This window comes from Ipomoea triloba, chromosome 3 (genome assembly GCF_003576645.1).
Source record: "Ipomoea triloba cultivar NCNSP0323 chromosome 3, ASM357664v1".
NCBI classification, from domain to species: Eukaryota; Viridiplantae; Streptophyta; class Magnoliopsida; order Solanales; family Convolvulaceae; genus Ipomoea; species Ipomoea triloba.
Genome location: NC_044918.1, coordinates 17,027,291 through 17,046,011, shown reverse-complemented (window position 1 = coordinate 17,046,011; position 18,721 = coordinate 17,027,291). Strand labels below are relative to the sequence as shown.

Below are 18,721 nucleotides of genomic sequence, written 5' to 3'. Positions count from 1 at the left end.
ATGATTTGTAGGTTACGGAATTTGGAGTAGTCGATCTTAATTTTAGTTTGATACTTCTATTTTTTATTTATTTATTTATTTTTTTTTTTTAATACTTTGTAGAGAAATGGATTTGGAGTAATTGATTGTAATGCTTTTTTCTTTTTTCTTTTTTTTTTTTTTTTTTTTTTTTTTTTTTTTTTTTTTTTTTNATTTTGAAATTGACTAAATATACTTGGAATTAGGTGATGATTTCTATGGATCCCACTGAAAATGGTTCAACTCAACTTACACCTACTCGAATGGCTGGAGAGAATGATGCAGCTGGACACAATAATCAGGATGGTGATTATAGCTCAAAGAAGAGATCGAGCTCTAAGGTACTGAAAACTTTTGGTGAATTATGTCATGGAAGTAACTTTTCATTCATAAAAGTTGTAGTTTAGGAACTGCTTCTTTCTCAAGTGACTTTTGGATTTTAATTTGTAAGCACCTTAGTTATCTGAAGCTGGTAAAGACACCACCTATCTTGTTTATATTCTTCAATCTGTAACTATAGGATTGGGTTGGCTGAAATGACTATGAACTGTAACTGTATGCTTGGAAGGACTTTGGTTCTACTTCATGTCTTCATCTTTGATGCTTGCTACCGGAGTGCTTGTACAGTGTTTTTTATTTTTTTATTTTTTTTTATCATCAGTTATGCGAATGACAAAATTGTATCCACAAAGCCACAACTGTAAAAGCAGGATTTCCACATATCTAATTTTTTTTTTTCAAAAATCCTGTATAAACCAGATTTCCTAGGCACAAGTGCAAATTTCAACTACTTTTAAGTATCTTTAATTAAATATAAGTCTTTTGCCTTGGCATCGTTGATATTTTGTTTATTGTATCAAGTGTATTTTGATGAATTAGTTAAATATTACCAATTTCAACGAGATGTGCCAGTTCTGTTCTTTGCTTGAGGTTACTCTCAAAATACTATTTGTTATACTCGAATTACTTTGCAGAGATTGTTATTGAAACTATATAAAGTGAATTCCTCTATTTGAAGGGATTGTTATTGAAACTATGTAAAGTGAATTCCTCTATTTGAAGGCAAAATACTATCTTTTATGTTTGTTTATGAAAACTACATCCTGCTTCCTGGCTTTGAAGATCTGTATTATTTGTCTCTATATAGCTTTCTTTTCTGCTTAAGCTTCCAATGTTGTACTCTTCAGCATAGTGACAATGAGGATGAAAAAGAATCTTCTAGAAGCAGGGACAAGGAAAGAGAGAGAGGGCGTGATAAAGATAGAGAAAGAGAAAGAGATAGAGAAAAGGATAGGGGTCGAGAGAAGGATCATGATCGCCACCACAGGGATAGAAGCGAGAGGAGGAGAACCAGAGATAGAGATGATGATGCTGATAATGAAGATCATTACAATGGTCAGGACTCTGATAGGTGCGAGGATACCTGTGGCAACTTTCTTTCTATATGCATTGGTTCTATTGTTTGCCAGTAGGATAATGATGTCTATATTTTCCCTAGTCTTTTAATATAGGGTCATGCTTTGATAGTGCAAAGGGCTGCAATAGAATCAACATTTTCCAGATTGCATTAACCACTAAAATTTTATGATACAAGTTCTAGTTTGTGATAAACATTAATTTGAGTCGTGTAAATTGACTCTTTTGAGCAGTACAATTTGATGTAGTATAGTCATGGGATTTCATAATACTATGACAGAAGTGTCCTATTCAGGCCAATTTTAATTGCTGTAGTTGTTTTTAACAATCATGTATAATGATGTTTCTTGACATATTTTGGCTGAGTGATATATCAAAATATTACTCTTTAGACAATAATCTTGCATGTTTTGTTTGAATGGTCCTATTCTTGCCTGCAGGCACAGAGACCGTGATAGAGAGGAGAGACGTAGCCATCGATCTAAATCCTTCGACAGAGATAGAGAGGAAAGTCACAGAGTCAGGTCCAAATCCTATGACAGAGATAGAGAGGAAAGGCACAAACATAGATCCCGGTCTAGGGGTAGATCTGATCATAGATCAAGGTCAAGGTCCCGATCTCGATCAAGATCAAAGAGGTAAAGTGCTAATTTGCTTTTGATTTCAGAACTCTTCTAGTATTTAGTACTAAAATATTTTAGCTAATTCTATTGTAGAATATTCCTGTCTTCTTTGAATACATCTAGTTATCTCTTTGGTCAAGGACAGGGGGGAATGAACATTCTTACCGAGTAGTGACTGAGGGCACTTTTGGGGCATAGATAGATCCATGTAGGAGTGTTGGATCAGCCTTAGCAATTGTCTAAGGAAACTCTGGTCATGGTGTTATGCTATTGGTAAAGAGGGTATAACCTTTTTACGGGTTCCCTGTGTTGGAGAAGTGAATGCACTATGCCATGGAAATTGCTTTTTGGGCTGATGTAATAGTTAAATCTTTGTTGTGTTGATTTTATCATATTCTCTATTCCTTTCATTCCATATAGATAAACTGATCAAAGTGATTTGCACTTGTTTGTCTCTCTGCATCCTTGGTTGTTGATATAAATGGTAGTAATGATGTTTGTTTTCAGCAAAAGGATCAGTGGCTTCGACATGGCTCCTCCTGCTTCTGCAATGTTACCTGGTGCTCCCAGTGTTACAGGTAATTATTTATTCTTTCATTTTTACCAATATAATATCTTGATAACTGCCATCTTTTTTGTTTTTTCCCCCTTCTTTTGGACGTAGTGTGGAAAGTTCTTATCAAAATGCATGGTTTCATTTCGGTAAGTGTCCTTGGTTCTTTGATTTTGCACCAAGACCAATATAGACTTCTCGTCCCTAGATCAACTGTTAGTTCCAATTTAATTGTTTACTTAGTGAAATCATTCTGAAACTGAGAGTGTTTCTGCTTTCTTGTTGTCTTTGGTGTTGTTTGTTTTTTTTGTATGTCATATCTTATGTTCTAAGAAGGCAATAATGGGCTAGTAGGCCCACTGTGCTGACAATGGGTGTGAGCCGACCTCTGTAGCTTTTATGTACAAGGAAGAAAATAAAGGTCTCTTTCATCTTCAACCAGGAATTTCCTGTTTGGTAGCTTTTCAAGTTTTTTATTTGATACTTATGTCAAATATTTTGTGGTACCAACTATTTATTACAAGGGAGTTCTTTTTTCATACGCCTCAGTTACCACTGGAGAAATAGCTAATGTGTCAAGACGGTCCTTACCATCAAAGTATAATTTCCTCATTTTCATTCGTTTGAGATGTACAGGTCAGCAGATGCTAGGGACTCCTACTCCTATTTCTGGAATATTTCCAAATATCTTTCCTTTGGCTCCTGGACAGGTATTCTGCAACTATCTAATATTCATTCACATTAGAACTTTTGAATTAATATTTTAATTCTTTTTGCTTGTTTATGGCAGTTGGGAGCTCTTTCTGTTATGCCAGTTCAGGCGATGACTCAACAGGTCTCTCCTATCACTGGTCTAGAAGTTTAATGTTATCCCTGCATCTCAAGTTGAAGTTTGGACTTAGGAATTGGATATACCAAAGTGGTTGCTACTAATTTTTTTTTTTTTTTTTTTAAAAAGCCAATTTCTCATAAACTTTCAATTTGTTGTTAGGCATTTTGACTAGAAAAGTTCTATGGCATCATCCTCTATTACAAGATAATTTCTCATAAACATTTATACTCCCTCCCCCCAAAAAAAAAAAAAAAAAAAAAAAAGAAGTTTCCTAGACTCCAAGACACTATTTATTGTGTAATTCATGTGAAACAGAAACAATGCCTCAACCCTAGAATTGTTATCCAAAAATGTTATAGAAATATGCCTTAAAAGAAGGCAAAAGTTAGATTGTGTTGACACTTAGAAAGCAACTTAGGAAGTCCTTTTTTTTTTTGGACTAAGGGAATATTAGAAATTTGTGAAACTAAACCATGGAATTCAATTTGAGCTTACAAGTGAGTTTAATGGTTTATGCACTCCCTTTGATTTTTTATTTTTTATTTTTTAAATTGTGTAAAATAGGCTACTAGACATGCACGGCGAGTTTATGTTGGTGGACTCCCTCCAAGTGCTAATGAACAGGTAATTTGCCCCACATGTTGATCATTTGTTCTTTACTTTGTTATATTTTAATTCTTTTTGAACTTCTGACAATGATTTGGTTGCTTGATATAGTTAAGTGGAATTTTGTTTTATAAATTTTCATGCAGTCAGTGGCCACTTTCTTTAACCACGTAATGTCTGCAATTGGTGGAAACACTGCTGGTCCAGGTTTGTTGAACACTTATATTATAATTTGTTCTATACATTTAATTATAATTGCTTAATACTCATTTCATGATGTATAGGTGACGCTGTTGTCAATGTTTACATAAATCACGAGAAGAAATTTGCCTTTGTTGAGATGAGATCAGTTGAGGAGGCCAGCAATGCAATGGCCTTAGACGGCATTATACTTGAGGTACTGAACATTTCATGCTCCTGAGCTCACGTGGGTCATTATATTTTCTTTGAGCTGTCTGGATGCAGATATTGGGAACACACAATTCAGGACTGTTACACATGCGTTTTTTTCCTGCAGGGAACACCAGTTAAGGTCAGAAGACCAACTGATTATAATCCATCTCTTGCTGCTGCTCTTGGTCCAAGCCAACCATGTCCAAACCTGAATCTTGCAGCTGTTGGGTTAAGTCCAGGATCTACTGGTGGTCTTGAGGGTCCTGACCGTATATTTGTGGGTGGTCTCCCCTATTATTTCACTGAGGCACAGATCCGGGAGCTGCTAGAGTCTTTTGGGACACTTCGGGGTTTTAATCTTGTGAAGGATAGGGAAACTGGAAATTCAAAAGGCTATGCCTTTTGTGTATACCAAGATGTTTCAGTTACTGATATTGCTTGTGCAGCTCTTAATGGGATTAAGATGGGTGATAAAACTTTAACTGTTAGGCGTGCCAGCCAGGGTTCATTGCAGCCTAAACCAGAGCAAGAAAGCATTTTAATGCATGCACATCAGCAAATAGCATTGCAGGTAGATAATATTTCCTTTTGTTGTGGCCCAGATATCTTTATGTCTATAGCAAATGTTTTCTCAAGTGGTTGAATATATGCTCCCTTGAACAAAAGATGGACACTGACTTGTCTTTGCAGAGGTTCATGTTACAACCTGGTGGACTGCCCACAAAGGTGTTATGCCTAACCAATGTAGTTAGTGCGGAAGAGCTCAGAAATGATGAAGAGTATGAGGATATTGTGGAGGATATGAGAACTGAATGTGGGAAGTTTGGTAAATACATTCCTCTTCACACTCTAGTGCATATGAGATTTTTCATTTTCCTTTCCTAATTGACTATCAAACACTATTGTGACAATCCCTTCCCCCACCATGTTGAATCTACCTTACCTTTTTCTGGACTGAAGTTCTTCGGTTCTTCCTGCTAAATCAGCTTATTTCTGGATTGAATATGTATTTTTCAGATTTCATTATGCACTTTATTCTGTTTAATCTTGAACCAATTAAGGATCTCATTTTCATGTCCTTTCTTTGCACATTTATGCTGTAGGTACTTTAGTTAATGTGGTAATCCCTCGCCCAAATCCTAATGGTGAGCCTATGCCTGGAGTGGGAAAGGTTAGTAAAAACTGTGTTGGTGCAGTGCTTCCTACCTAAATGTGATACTTGACATGTTGAATTATTGGGGTCTATTTTTTGTGTGCTTGATTATTAGGGGTACCAACTGATCGGTGTTATTGGTATATAGTGTAACTCCTCTCTCCTGTTAATAAAATTATTATTTGCCCTCAGCAGTGTTTCATGATTTTCTTCATTTAACTTGATGAAATTGTAAAGAAATGTGATGTGCACCCAATGCCAGAAGTTAAAACTGTTGAATGATGCCCAAAAAGTGGGTATAGCATGATTCTCGTACTTAAAACTTAAAAGTCAGAGCTCAATTCTTGTCAACACTTTTTTTGTCGAGCCTGGCACACTGTGTCTTTCTAGTGTGGTTTACCTCTCCTATGTAGTTTGCGGGTTATTATACAAAGAGTTTCCCTTATCACCCAAAAAAAAACTGTTGATTGATATTGTATTTTCCACAGGTGTTTTTGGAGTACGCTGATATTGAGAGTTCTACGAAAGCTCAAGCAGGATTACATGGAAGAAAATTTGGTGGAAATCCAGTGGTTGCAGCCTTCTATCCTGAGAATAAATTCTCTCAGGGGGACTACGAGGGCTAGTCTCTTTTCTTCCACCTCCCATCCCGGATTAGATTGTTGTGTACTAAACTGCGAACTAAATAACTAATCTGACTACATCTCAGTCCGCCTTTGGTAGAAAGCCTCTTCCTTGAACAAATAGATTTTCTAATTTGAACATAAGTGCCCTTCGACTATTTGTATTTGGCATTTTTGACTGATCGTCATTTGTATATACTCTTTGCTCTATCCCCTCAAAATTATAGACTTAAATGAATTTTTAGAATATTCAAAATAATTTTTAATTTATATGTAAATAATTTTTTTTATTAAAGTCCACATATAATAAGTAATTATAATTAATCTATTATTTGTAAAATAAATTGTTGATATTGAGGTTAAACACATGCATTGAGTATATGCTTTTGTAGTTGATGAATGGTGAATGTTTAAAATTTGCATTAACTTTGGCCTTGACTTAATGATGAGTTGTAATAAGATTTATCAATCTTAGTATATTCACTAGTTTTTTTTTCCTGTAAATTTAACGATCATTTATCTTGGCCATCCCATAAGCCATTAAACAATAAACACTACTATCAAGAAACAAATTTTTTTTTTAAATCTTATTATAAACAAGCCAAATGCCAATATTTTGGGTGAAAGGTTGGGTTAAAAAAGAGTTAAATAAATAATAAACAAACAAAATATAAATACAAGATAAATTAATTAAAATTATTACAAATCTTATTTTATACTACGTATATTAACCATTGTCTTTCAGTAGCTCCCTGTTACTTTGGCTGTTTGGCATGGTAGCCCTGTTTGGCTTTAACTATTCATAGTTAGCGTAAATTTATCAAAACTTATTCCCGTCGGAGTGTCGGACTGCGAGCCAAAGAAAACACCTCTCCAATGGCATCTTCTCTTTCTCCACCGGAGGTCCCCATGGAGCTTCACGCAGTCAACCGTGAGAAGCTCCTCAATTCTCTTCGAGCGCATCTCTCGTCATCCTCTCGTCCCTCTCAAGGCTTCGTCCTCCTCGAGGTAGAATGGAATTTCTCTCTCTGCTTCACATCAGTTTCACTACTATTTTCCTTAATTTTTCTTTTCTTTTCTCACTCTCTCTATCTTTATTTTTTGTTTTTACGATCATGTGTGTAGGGAGGCAAGGAGCAAACTCGATACTGCACTGATCATGAAGAACTGTTCAGGTACTTGATTATCCTATCCTCTCTATACAAAAAGAAAAAAAAAATTGATATGCATCTGCAGTTCTGCACTTAGGTTCTAATCGTTTAATTGTTCAAGCACTGGTGTTGCAGTTGTGTATTTGATAACAGACTTTGCTGTTGGAATTAATTGACAAGGACTGAATCTCAATTGGGAGGAACTGCTTTGGTTGTATTAATTTCGAATTTGTGATGAATTGCGAAGTATTTCCGTTTCTTAGTGAATCCATGTTGTTAATTATAACTTTTACAGTTTTACCACCCCCTATCTCTTCTTGTTATGAACTTTGAGAGTTACGTTTATTGTTTGAATGAAAGAGTGTTTACTATTCTGGCCTGGATTTATTAATTTCTATTGGTAATTATGTCTTTTGTGTCTAATGTGAGGTCGGCTTCCATTTTACTGTTATAGTTCTCCGTCTTGATTGATCTAATCCACTGATTGATGGCTTATGCACAGACAGGAGAGCTATTTTGCCTACCTGTTTGGAGTAAAAGAGCCTGGGTTCTATGGAGCTATTGTAAGCTTATTATTCTTGAAAATGTAGCTTTTTTTTTTTCTTTTTTTTGAATAATCAATTACCTATCTGTTTGTGCATAATGCTCAAACAAGTTTGTCAACTCCCAACCCCCAGAATATTGTAAAAAAGAGGTTTATTATGATGTACATCGTACTAGGTTAACTGAAAAATGTGCAGTTGCTGCTACAATTCCCAATATGCATGAAATGGGCAAATCTTAAAGTCCAGATTTACAAAATTACAACAGAAGATTTTGAAAGATTGGAAAGAATAATCTTTGGACAAATTAACTTTTCACCCTACTACATATAAGGACAGTCGGTATTTTCTTTCAAAATGGGGACCAACTTATACATGTTTGATTTTCTTCCTCTCTGTCTTCAGACAACAGACCAGATTAATTCTTTAAAAAGTGATTTGTTTCTTTAAATAATGGTGATGCCATCAACATGTACGCGCTCTTCAAAATTTTGGCTTCTTAGAACTTAGAAATCAACCTTGATTTTATTTCTTTTGCACAAGGATGTAGCAAGTGGGGACTCAGTGCTCTTTGCTCCAAGATTACCAGCTGCTTATGCAGTTTGGTTGGGAGAAATAAAGCCTCTATCCTACTTCAAGGTAATTGCCCCTCTTAAAGTTGTCTATTTATTGTCCTGTTGCAATGATCATAAACCAATTAACTTATTTATTGCTTGTTTGCAGGAAATATATAAGGTTAACAAGGTCTTCTATACAGATGAGATTGTAAATGTTTTGCTTGATCTCTACAAAGGAATGGGAAATCCCTTGTTATTTCTTCTGCATGGGCTCAACACTGACAGCAGTAATTTCTCCAAACCAGCAGAATTTCAGGTTCCTATCTCATTTTTGTTCTGGCTTGAATTACTTGCCAGTGCTTTGAAACATAGGATACTTTTTCCATCATTCATTGTAGTATTACCGTCGTGGCAACAATTAAACTGTGCAGACATGTTACCATCTGTGTGCTCAAACAAAATGTATGAAGGTGAAACTGTGAAAGGCATGGATTCAGCAACAAGAAAAAACCCTACATAATTTGGATTATATCTTGATGAAAATTTGCACCTTTGGGAAGCTACTATCTAATCATTTGCTATAAGGCTTTTACTTATTTACTTTTGGGTGGAATAGAATCTAATATCCATTTATCCAACCAAAATACTGGCACAACTGTACATATACTGAGTCATACTACAATTACTATCAAAATAGTCAACCTGAAAAGACTTCTGCTACCCTGCACATCCTGAAGGCAGTGTCCATACTGAAAAATAGACAAGCAGTATATGATTGTCCTTGTAAACTTGTAAATTTTTACCATTCTACTATCTCCATTTAAAGAGATTACTAGTAAAATGTAGCTATGATATATTCATCATATGTTTGTAACAATGCACTATCATACTTGGTCAGCAATCATCTTTATAGCTTTCTAGTCGTAATAGTTTGACTATTTTTCCTCCTCCTTCTGTGATCATGGGAGGCTACAGTCTACATGGTAGTGTTATCTTAAACATCTTCTTTAGGTTATGCATGGATATTAAACTCCACCCAACTAGAAAACCATTGTTTTGTTCTTTTTTTTAATTGATTTTTTAAAAAACTGTTCAGGGCATTGAAAACTTTGAGAGAGATTTAAATACATTACATCCTATTTTGGCTGAATGCCGTGTAATAAAGTCAGATTTGGAGCTTGCTCTCATCCAATTTGCCAATGATATAAGCTCTGAAGCTCATATTGAGGTTAAACTTCTCCTACTATGTAAAATAGTTATACTGATTTTAGCTATGGTACTATATTATTATTATGTTTGCTTCAAGTAAATTAACATAATTTGGCTGCATTTGCATTTTTCTTGTAGGTTATGAGAAAAATACGAGTAGGTATGAAAGAGTATCAGTTAGAGAGCATGTTTCTTCACCACACCTATATGTTTGGTGGCTGTAGGCATTGTTCATACACATGTATATGTGCTACTGGTGAAAATAGGTGAGTTTGCTTCTCAGCTAGCATTTATACAATCACCTCTGAGAAAGAAATTGTGGATGGAAGGTAAATTTAGAAATTACTGTTTACACACAACCTACACGTTTGAGGTCTATTGCAAAAATTAACTTTCATCTATTCAATGGCATATTGCAGTTCTGTTCTCCATTATGGTCATGCAGCTGCTCCAAATGACAGGGTATGCTGACTTCTTGTTTTCCTGCTAATGCAAAATGCTTAAGAAATTATGGAGTTCTATATTTTATTTATTTGTTTATTTTCTTAATAATAGCAGTTGGAGGCTGTCTTGTTTATTTTTGACTGTTTGAATGAGTTTAATTAAGACAGTGATATGTGTGTGTGTGCTTTTATTTTATTTTTAATTTGTATTGTTTGTATGTGTATATGGGCACTCATGACTCATGAGTGCACTACTTTGGGGTAGGGATTCTTGTCGGAGATTTTTTATTTTTATGTACTCAACCATAGGGACAGTTTAGGTTAGTAAGGTTCTATCAAATATGTACATATGTTACTGCTAAAAGTGAACTGTGAAACATTAGAAGCTTGGAAGTTCACCCAATAGGAGTAGAGTGTGATGTAAATGGAAGTCCACATGGGAATTATTGATGCACACATGGTTCTGTTCTATAGTTTACCACTAATAGTTGATGTTTTCCTGTGTTGTCCAGGAATTATTATTAGCCCTCTGTTTTTCACCAATTTTTGAATTATGGCTATTTGTTATTAAAAAAAAAAGAAGAAGAAAGAAAGAAAGAACCAGCAATAACAACGACAACAACACCAACACCAACAAACAAACATAGTTTTTACAATTTTATGCATACCTTTTTACTTGTTGTTTCTGCAGACATTTCACGATGGAGATATGGCACTGCTTGATATGGGAGCTGAGTACCATTTTTATGCTTCAGATATAACTTGTTCCTTTCCTGTGAGTGCATTTGTTTAGTCAGCTTAATGGGAACTCTTACGATTTCTTACCTTTCATGCAATTCTTTGGATCATATATTATTGTCCACACATATTTTCTCATGAGGTGATTCTATTGGACATGCAGGTGAATGGGAAATTTACTTCTGATCAGTCTCTCATATATAATGTGAGTGATCTCTTTGTTAAGCAATAATAATATCCTCAATGCCATAATCTCTTGGAATGTGCAAAGTGTTTTGCATACATATATTTGCAATTATTGGGGCTTCTATTTAGCATATTTCTGGCATCTTTAACATTTGAAAAAGCCTCAAAACTTACTTTGTTATAAGCAGTTTAAAGTATTTGAGGGTTTAACCATGTGTGTACTGTCCATTCTATGAGAAGGGCAATACAGTTCTTCCACTGGGTGAATTTGTGTCTGTCCATTTGAATCGCAAAAACTTAATTGGCCAAAATTCTGGAATTTCTTTTTACGCATGCCCATTTTGCTGAAGCATCATTTAAAAACTCCATCACTGTGGACAAGGAATTGCATAGTACAGTAGAATATTGTGTTAGCCAACTATCAATCTTCAGTATAGAACATAATTGGTTTGGAAACATACTATATAGCTACTGGGGTAGGGGAGAGGAGAGTGGTGGCAACTGGTTTTACCACTTTCCTTTACTTTCACATTTCTAGATTGGTGATTTAGGTCTTTCCAGTTTCCACTCTTTCACATGAACCTTCCCCAGTCAATCTTATCAACCACTTCAATTGAAACATAGCAAAAGAGCCAAGTTGCCATGGCCCACTGCAGGCTGCTTGGTAAACTTTTCCAGATTCGTAAAGAGTTTATCTGCTTTGAAGAGATGCAAGACTGGTATATCTTATTGCCTTTCCATCTGCTTTACTTTTCCAGGCAGTCCTTGATGCTCATGATGCTGTTATATCTACTTTGAAACCTGGAATTAACTGGGTTGATATGCACAAGTAAGACTTGAAAGTCAAAATTTTGATTGAATTAACTTGCATAAAGTTTTGATTCAGAGATCTAGTACCATTTTTGCTTTCCCCCTCAATTTGCAGATTAGCAGAAAAAGTAATATTAGAGTCATTGAAGAAAGGGAACCTAATAATGGGGTATATTCTTTTTCCACTCCATACAACTGTCATTATAGTTGGAGAATGTCATTTGTTATAGTGTTATACTGCTTTGTGTTTTTACTCCCAGTGATGTTGAGAACATGATGGCTGAGAGACTGGGTGCTGTGTTTATGCCTCATGGTCTGGGGCACTTCCTCGGCATTGATACTCATGATGTTGGGGGTTACTTGAAGGTTACATGTCTTCTCTGCAAACTTTACTGATTAGGCAAATTGCAATTTACCAGAACATTTTGCTTCAAGTGTGTGATAATATTCTTATTTGAAATACTATGAAGCAAATAAGTTTACCTCAATTTCAGGGAGCAGAGAGACCCAAAGAACTGGGGTTGAGCTCTTTGCGTACAAGCAGAGAACTCTTGGAGGGAATGGTTTGTACATGCATTCAAACTTACTGCTTTGATATTTTCATTGACATATTACTTTTTTTGGTAGTTTATTGTTTGCCTATATATCACAGTATCCCAAGTTATCTCCTACCCAAAATGAAGAAATAAACAAAATTTGAAGAGATCACCTAACAAGAATAGTAAAGTACTTAAGATTCCCTTCAGTCTCCTGCATTGGTTTTATCCTTCTCTCATTCCATTTTTCTGAACAATCTGATTAAATTCTAAAACTGAGTTAGATCTAGACCAAAACATGGAGACACCTATCTTCTGTGCACTCATGCCTTCCACGATAGTTAACTGCATAACCACACTTCTAACCTGCTCATATTGAATGAGAGTAAACATAAAGCATTGCTGCTGTTGCAGGTGATAACGGTGGAGCCTGGATGTTACTTCATTGACGCATTACTAGTTCCCGCAATGGAAAACACAAAAACATCTAAATTCTTCAATCATGAGGAGATCCGCAGGTTCAGAGGTTCTGGCGGTGTCAGAATTGAGAGTGATGTGGCAAGTGTTTACTATTCGACTCTTAAATTCTTGAATTTTGACTTCGGCTCTTATACTACTATGCTCTTCAATTGATTGTGGTGCCACAACTCACTCATCTCTACTTGTGTATGTATTCTCCCTTCTCCATATCTACAGCGGATCACTTCGGATGGTTGCATAAACATGACTAAATGCCCTCGAAAGATTGAAGACATTGAGGCCGTGATGGCGGGTGCTCCCTGGACTATCAAAAAGACCAGTGTTGGCTGTGTAAATGGAGGGATTTAACTTTCAGAACTGGGCATGAACATAGATAAGTTGCATTCAGACTATATTTGTGAAACTGCATTTTATTATGGTTTCATAATTTTAAAGAATTTTGCTGAACACAGATGGAACATTATTTTCCACATTTATCGACTCTTTATTTAACCAGCTAAAGCTACGTGCATAAGGTGGTTCAGAGAAGTACCATTTAGCAGTTTATCCTCACCTAGGCAACATTGTGAGAATGGGCATCAAAACAAATAGAGAAATGACAATTAAAAAGTTAAATTACACTTTTTTTTTCTTCTGAAATGATTTGGTCGGTTGATATAGTTAAGTAGAATTTTGTTTTATCAATTTTCATGCAGTCAGTAGCCACTTCCTTTGGCCACGTAATGTCTGCAGTTTGTTGGACAATAACAAAAAACTGTTATATAAATGGTTGTAGAATAAAAGTAAAAATGTAACTATTAAAAAATAGTGTTTTAATATTGATGGATTAATCAAATTTAGTTTCAATATTTTTTAATAGTGATGGATTAATAAAAAAGAAAATGTAACTATAGTATTTGCACGCAATCCGTTGGTGTCGGTGAGTATTGTAACTATAACAATAATCATATTAAAGAACCACAATAACAACTAATTGTTCTCAAAATTATTCTCTATGTTTTTTATTTTCATAATAATTTATAGGACCAGACACATGATTAAAGATTACAGTCCATTATGTAATGTCATGCACAAATATACATATAAAAATTCACTAAAAAGAAAAAATTAAGACAATAAAATATTAATGAAATTAATACCTCTCGGTCCAATCTCATAAGTCATACATGTGCAAGCATACAAAATTTATCCAAACTTCGCATCCATTACCCAAAGTCTGGGTATTTTACTATCCATTGTGACGGAAATTTGATTAACCTATCGGGTGCTTAGATAGAATTGATATCCCTCCACGATGATATAATAAAATTATATATATATTATTTATTTATTCATTTTTATTTATATGGAAAAATGAAAAATCAGAAGACAACGAGCATTACTGTAGTCACGAGTGCCTTGTTTAAAATAGAGCAGAATTCATTCGTCTCCCATTCTTAAACCCTAAATCATAGCCTCCATCATCTCCTAAAACCCTAAACCCACTCGAAGATGGATTCCGAGGGTCTAAACACAACCACCACGGCCGGCCACGAGAAGCGGCCAACGAAGATCAGATTCGATTACGACGACGAGGAGCAGCAGCAGCAGCGCCCGGACCAGGACGAGACTCTCACGGAGAGCTCGAATCTAGAGGTCGAGGAAGACACCGCCATGTGTGACCCCTCCGCCGATGACGACTCCATGGCCGGCGACGATAAGACCAGCGCCGATTATTACTTCGACTCTTACTCTCACTTTGGTACTTTCGCTTTATTTGCCATCCCTTTTAGCTATATATTTCTTGGAATAAAAATAACAAAAATAATTAACTTCGTTTTATTGATTTATCTGTTTTTCGGCGAGGAGGAAATGAGGGAGTATAATCAAATTGATTTTAAAATTTATCGTTTCGTATTGTAGTGTTTCATTTCATCTGTTTAGTGACATGAGAGAATTTGCATCTTGTAGTTGTAATGATAATGCACTATGTAGAGGGTTTTGTTCTTTATTTCTTTCTTGGGTGTTCATATGTTAATGGCTGAAGTATTTGCAATATCAATGTTTCTTGAGGTATTCATTTAGTTATTGCTGTCCAATTATAGTTTTTCTTCAATGACCAAATCCATATGTTATTGAACCTCCTCAGTGAGCTGGTAATAATATGAGATTATGTATTTGAAGTTTTACTAGCAAAGTTACATTGCAGAGTCATAAACTTGAACCGCTTTTATGTGTCTTACTTTTCACAGTTGGTTTATTCTCATTTCAAGAACTAATTATTGTTCCCCTTCATTTGTTGATTGTTGTTGCAGGTATTCATGAAGTAAGTATTCATCTTTTGAAGTGGAGTATTTTATGTTGCTGTGGTTCATGAAGTTAGTACTATCGCGGTTGTTTCTTTCTTTGGGTTGGGGTGTTGTCCTAAACTTTCATCCATTTGAAAAACTGACGTATGTGCATTTTCAGTCAATGAATTTACATGACCTAGTCATGGTGAGGGCAGAGAAAACCAAGTAAATATAGTAAAATATACTACTGGTAGTAATGTTCTTTTACATAAAGAGCAATAGCTTGTACCCTCATTCACAGTTTCTCCTACCCTTTTACTTGGTCTCATTGAAGTGAGTGTTCCCTTTGATATCTGTGTTTACACTCATTTTAACATTTTTACTATCACAGGAAATGTTGAAGGATGTAGTTAGAACTAAGACTTACCAAAATGTCATCTATAAGAATGCTTTTCTGTTCAAGGATAAAGTAGTCCTTGATGTGGGTGCTGGAACTGGGATCCTTTCTCTATTTTGTGCAAAAGTTGGTGCTAAACATGTTTATGCGGTATGTATCCAATCTCTGCAAAGAAATTGTATTATTGGCCCTTACCTTGTTAATTTGCATATATATATATATATATGCTAATATGCAAGATTTTATTTGGTCTATATCTCATTATAGTTACTAGATTGGCTATGTAATCAACAAACGCAGGGGGTCTTTGTAGACAAAATTACAATATATATTTCCTCTTTCAGGTTGAATGCTCTACCATGGCTGAAATGGCACAAGAAATTGTGAAGTCAAATGGTTTCTCAGATGGTGATGCCCAGTTACTTTTATATTATAATATTTCTTATATTTGTAGCATTTCTTTTGTTGTACTTTCCAGCTGATTCAGGTGTGCTGATTCTCTCATATTATCTTGCTTTCAGTTATAACCGTTATCAAGGGAAAAATTGAAGAGATTGACCTTCCTGTTGCTCAAGTGGATATTATAATCTCTGAGTGGATGGGATACTTTCTGCTGTATGAGAACATGTTAAATACAGTACTCTATGCTCGTAATAAGTGGCTTGTAAGTATTCATTTTAATGCACTGTTTTGTAACAAATGATTTTTAATGCTTTAAAAGGTTTTCTGTATAAGCAAGCTTAGTTGTGTACAGATTGTTGAGTCCTCTTTTTTCTTTTTTGAAATTTTATTCTCAGTTTCATGATCATACTTGTCATCTTCTATTGCAGGTTCCAAATGGCCTTGTGCTTCCAGATAAGGCTTCTCTGTATTTGACAGCAATTGAAGATGCTGACTACAAGGAGGACAAGATTGAATGTGAGCTTATTCTTTTCCCACGTGTCTTGTAGATGATGAATATGTACTTGCTTCTGGATTGAGTCATGATATACTTGTGTGCTTAAGTGCTTTTACTATCCTCAGTTCATCTTGTCCTTTATGGGGCTTGGCTATCTAATTTTTTGTTTTTAGTCGCTAGTCTAGTAACTATTGGCAATTATTGAAATTTGCAGTTTGGAACAATGTATATGGTTTTAACATGAAATGCATAAGGAAGCAGGCAATGTCGGAACCTCTTGTTGATACAGTAGATAAGAATCAAATTGTTACCAACTGTCAGTTACTCAAGGTGGAGAGATCCTCTTATTTTGATATAATCAAATTTTCTTATGCCCTGCATTTTGATTTTTCCAGGCTATTGCAATGTGCATAAACACTTATATTATCTGTGCACTGAGACATTATTTGTTTTTACAGACGATGGACATCTCTAAGATGGATGCAGGAGATGAATCTTTCACTGCTCCTTTCAAGCTTGTTGCAGAACGTGATGATTACATCCATGCCCTTGTAGCATATTTTGATGTATCATTCACCAGGTGTCACAAGTTAATGGGCTTCTCTACAGGTATCCTTTTATGCTTGAAGGCCCATTATTTGTTGCTCTCTCTCAAGTGGTGTTGTATGTGTTATTTTCTTTCTTCCATCTCTCTTAATTATTATGAATGGAGTTCTGCACTGGGTAATATCAAATGGTCAACAAGTGCTAAAACTATCACTTGATGGGTATCTCTTGATAATCCAATAAAACCATTCTGAATCCCGTCACTATGTGTCTAATTACCATTACCAATGTTACTGGAAATTTAACCTTGGTCTTTAGCAATAACTTTGTCATGCTGTTCACATTGCTTAAAAAACAATGAAGGAAAAGGAAAATGTTGTCAGTAAAGACTTTTCTAGCGTTTAGTAGTATTCAGAAAGTGTTTCACACTTGTTAAATCAGGGTATATTTTGGGATATAAAGATAAAAGACAATGTTTTAAGGTGCCTTTTAATCTGGAAAAGGTTTTATGCCTATAGACATAGAAGTGATGTTTCCAGGTAACCTATTTATGTGCTTTTTAGTAAAGTGAACAATGCAAATCATGAAATATTTCACTTCTTTTTATGCGAAGTGAATGGGAAATGAGTGTTGTGTATTGATGATAACACAGCTGCTAAAAATATCATTTGCTGAGAGTATTTCTTTGTGCTCTTTAAATCCTGTAGCTTGAGTGTAATTGCCAATATTGCAAAAGTTAGACAATTGCATCAAAAGCATGTTTGCCTTTTGTCCATACCTTATTGTAACTTGTAAGGTATATCTACTACTACTACACTATTTGCTCCGTGTATCCAACCATTGACAGTATTTTGGCACGCAGGGCCAAAGTCACGAGCCACACATTGGAAGCAAACCGTTCTCTACCTAGAGGATGTCCTAACCATTTGCCAAGGGGAGGCCTTAGTCGGGAGCATGACCATTTCACAGAACAAGAAGAATCCCCGAGATGTAGATATTATGCTCAAGTACTCGCTAAACGGTAGCCGTTCCGTTGCCTCAAGAACCCAATATTACAGAATGCGGTGACAATTGTGAGTCGGCACAACACCAATGTATTGGCAAATTCATGGCGTCTTCTCGCCATAGATTCTGCACTTTCAGCGACATCATTTTTGAAGCAAAATTGCCCCTGTTTACTTCTGTTCCCCCAAAATTGTTAAAAAGATCCTGCAATGTCCTTATTAGTAACTTGATTTTATTTTCAACTTCTTTTCTTTTTTTTTCCTCGATTTATTTGAATTTTATTACCCATTTTTCCTTCGGCCGTGTTTGGGTGTTTGTATCTGTGTTGTGGTTGCCAAAGCATATACAGCTTAATGTAGTGATCTTCAGTGAACTTTGACAAACAGTGCTTTTGCACTGATTTCTTCCACCAAAATCAGCACGAGAGTCCTTACTTTCAGATTGCCTATAATGGGAAATCTCCTTGACAGCTTTTGCATACTGCTTGCCGTAATTCAAAATGGCATAATAAATAAAATAATTTAAAAAAATGAGTTAATACCACAAATGGTCATCTGACTATTAGGTTAATACACCTTTTAGTCCTCGACTTTCAATTTGACCACAAATGGTCCTCTGACTTTCATTTTTGACCACAAATAGTTCTCCATTAAAAATTCTGTTAAATAGATGTTAAATCTAGGGGTATTATCGTCAAATTGATATATATAATTGTCACAAAATAAAAATGTTTACA

General features: G+C 35.3%; 3 protein-coding genes across 3 annotated transcripts; all 3 read left to right on the top strand.

Moving 5' to 3' along the window:
* Positions 1-236: 236 nt before the first annotated feature.
* Positions 237-6,476, top strand: LOC116013254 (splicing factor U2af large subunit A-like). Its single transcript, XM_031252912.1, has 13 exons — positions 237-359; positions 1,206-1,429; positions 1,875-2,072; positions 2,565-2,635; positions 3,247-3,320; positions 3,401-3,445; positions 4,007-4,066; positions 4,195-4,255; positions 4,333-4,445; positions 4,566-5,012; positions 5,132-5,267; positions 5,545-5,612; positions 6,083-6,476. The coding sequence occupies exons 1-13, from the start codon at positions 237-239 to the stop codon at positions 6,218-6,220; spliced, it is 1,758 nt and encodes a 585-aa protein (XP_031108772.1). The 3' UTR covers positions 6,221-6,476.
* A 500-nt stretch (positions 6,477-6,976) lies between these two features.
* LOC116012628 (xaa-Pro dipeptidase) lies at positions 6,977-13,370 on the top strand. The gene is made up of 16 exons (XM_031252231.1): positions 6,977-7,225; positions 7,343-7,392; positions 7,871-7,931; positions 8,454-8,549; positions 8,634-8,783; positions 9,564-9,695; positions 9,815-9,942; positions 10,096-10,138; positions 10,811-10,894; positions 11,021-11,062; positions 11,802-11,872; positions 11,969-12,022; positions 12,114-12,219; positions 12,348-12,416; positions 12,804-12,947; positions 13,086-13,370. The coding sequence occupies exons 1-16, from the start codon at positions 7,094-7,096 to the stop codon at positions 13,215-13,217; spliced, it is 1,494 nt and encodes a 497-aa protein (XP_031108091.1). The 5' UTR covers positions 6,977-7,093; the 3' UTR covers positions 13,218-13,370.
* An 865-nt stretch (positions 13,371-14,235) lies between these two features.
* LOC116012629 (probable protein arginine N-methyltransferase 1.2) lies at positions 14,236-18,358 on the top strand. Its single transcript, XM_031252232.1, has 9 exons — positions 14,236-14,610; positions 15,164-15,174; positions 15,531-15,686; positions 15,881-15,944; positions 16,058-16,200; positions 16,367-16,454; positions 16,649-16,764; positions 16,893-17,043; positions 17,843-18,358. Exons 1-9 carry the CDS (start codon positions 14,361-14,363, stop codon positions 18,046-18,048), a joined length of 1,185 nt encoding a protein of 394 aa, XP_031108092.1. The 5' UTR covers positions 14,236-14,360; the 3' UTR covers positions 18,049-18,358.
* Positions 18,359-18,721: the final 363 nt, after the last annotated feature.

What these genes read in the sequence shown, in the direction of transcription:
- LOC116013254 (XM_031252912.1), top strand. Translation starts at nt 237, where the DNA reads ATGGATCCCACTGAAAATGGTTCAACTCAACTTACACCTACTCGAATG. An exon ending in AGAAGAGATCGAGCTCTAAG is followed by an intron (nt 360 to 1,205) that starts GTACTGAAAACT and finishes TGTACTCTTCAG; the next exon opens with CATAGTGACAATGAGGATGA. An exon ending in TTCAGGCGATGACTCAACAG is followed by an intron (nt 3,446 to 4,006) that starts GTCTCTCCTATC and finishes TGTGTAAAATAG; the next exon opens with GCTACTAGACATGCACGGCG.
- LOC116012629 (XM_031252232.1), top strand. Translation starts at nt 14,361, where the DNA reads ATGGATTCCGAGGGTCTAAACACAACCACCACGGCCGGCCACGAGAAG. An exon ending in CAAGGAGGACAAGATTGAAT is followed by an intron (nt 16,455 to 16,648) that starts GTGAGCTTATTC and finishes TGAAATTTGCAG; the next exon opens with TTTGGAACAATGTATATGGT. An exon ending in CCAACTGTCAGTTACTCAAG is followed by an intron (nt 16,765 to 16,892) that starts GTGGAGAGATCC and finishes TTGTTTTTACAG; the next exon opens with ACGATGGACATCTCTAAGAT.
- LOC116012628 (XM_031252231.1), top strand. Translation starts at nt 7,094, where the DNA reads ATGGCATCTTCTCTTTCTCCACCGGAGGTCCCCATGGAGCTTCACGCA. An exon ending in ATGTTGGGGGTTACTTGAAG is followed by an intron (nt 12,220 to 12,347) that starts GTTACATGTCTT and finishes CCTCAATTTCAG; the next exon opens with GGAGCAGAGAGACCCAAAGA. An exon ending in TCAGAATTGAGAGTGATGTG is followed by an intron (nt 12,948 to 13,085) that starts GCAAGTGTTTAC and finishes CCATATCTACAG; the next exon opens with CGGATCACTTCGGATGGTTG.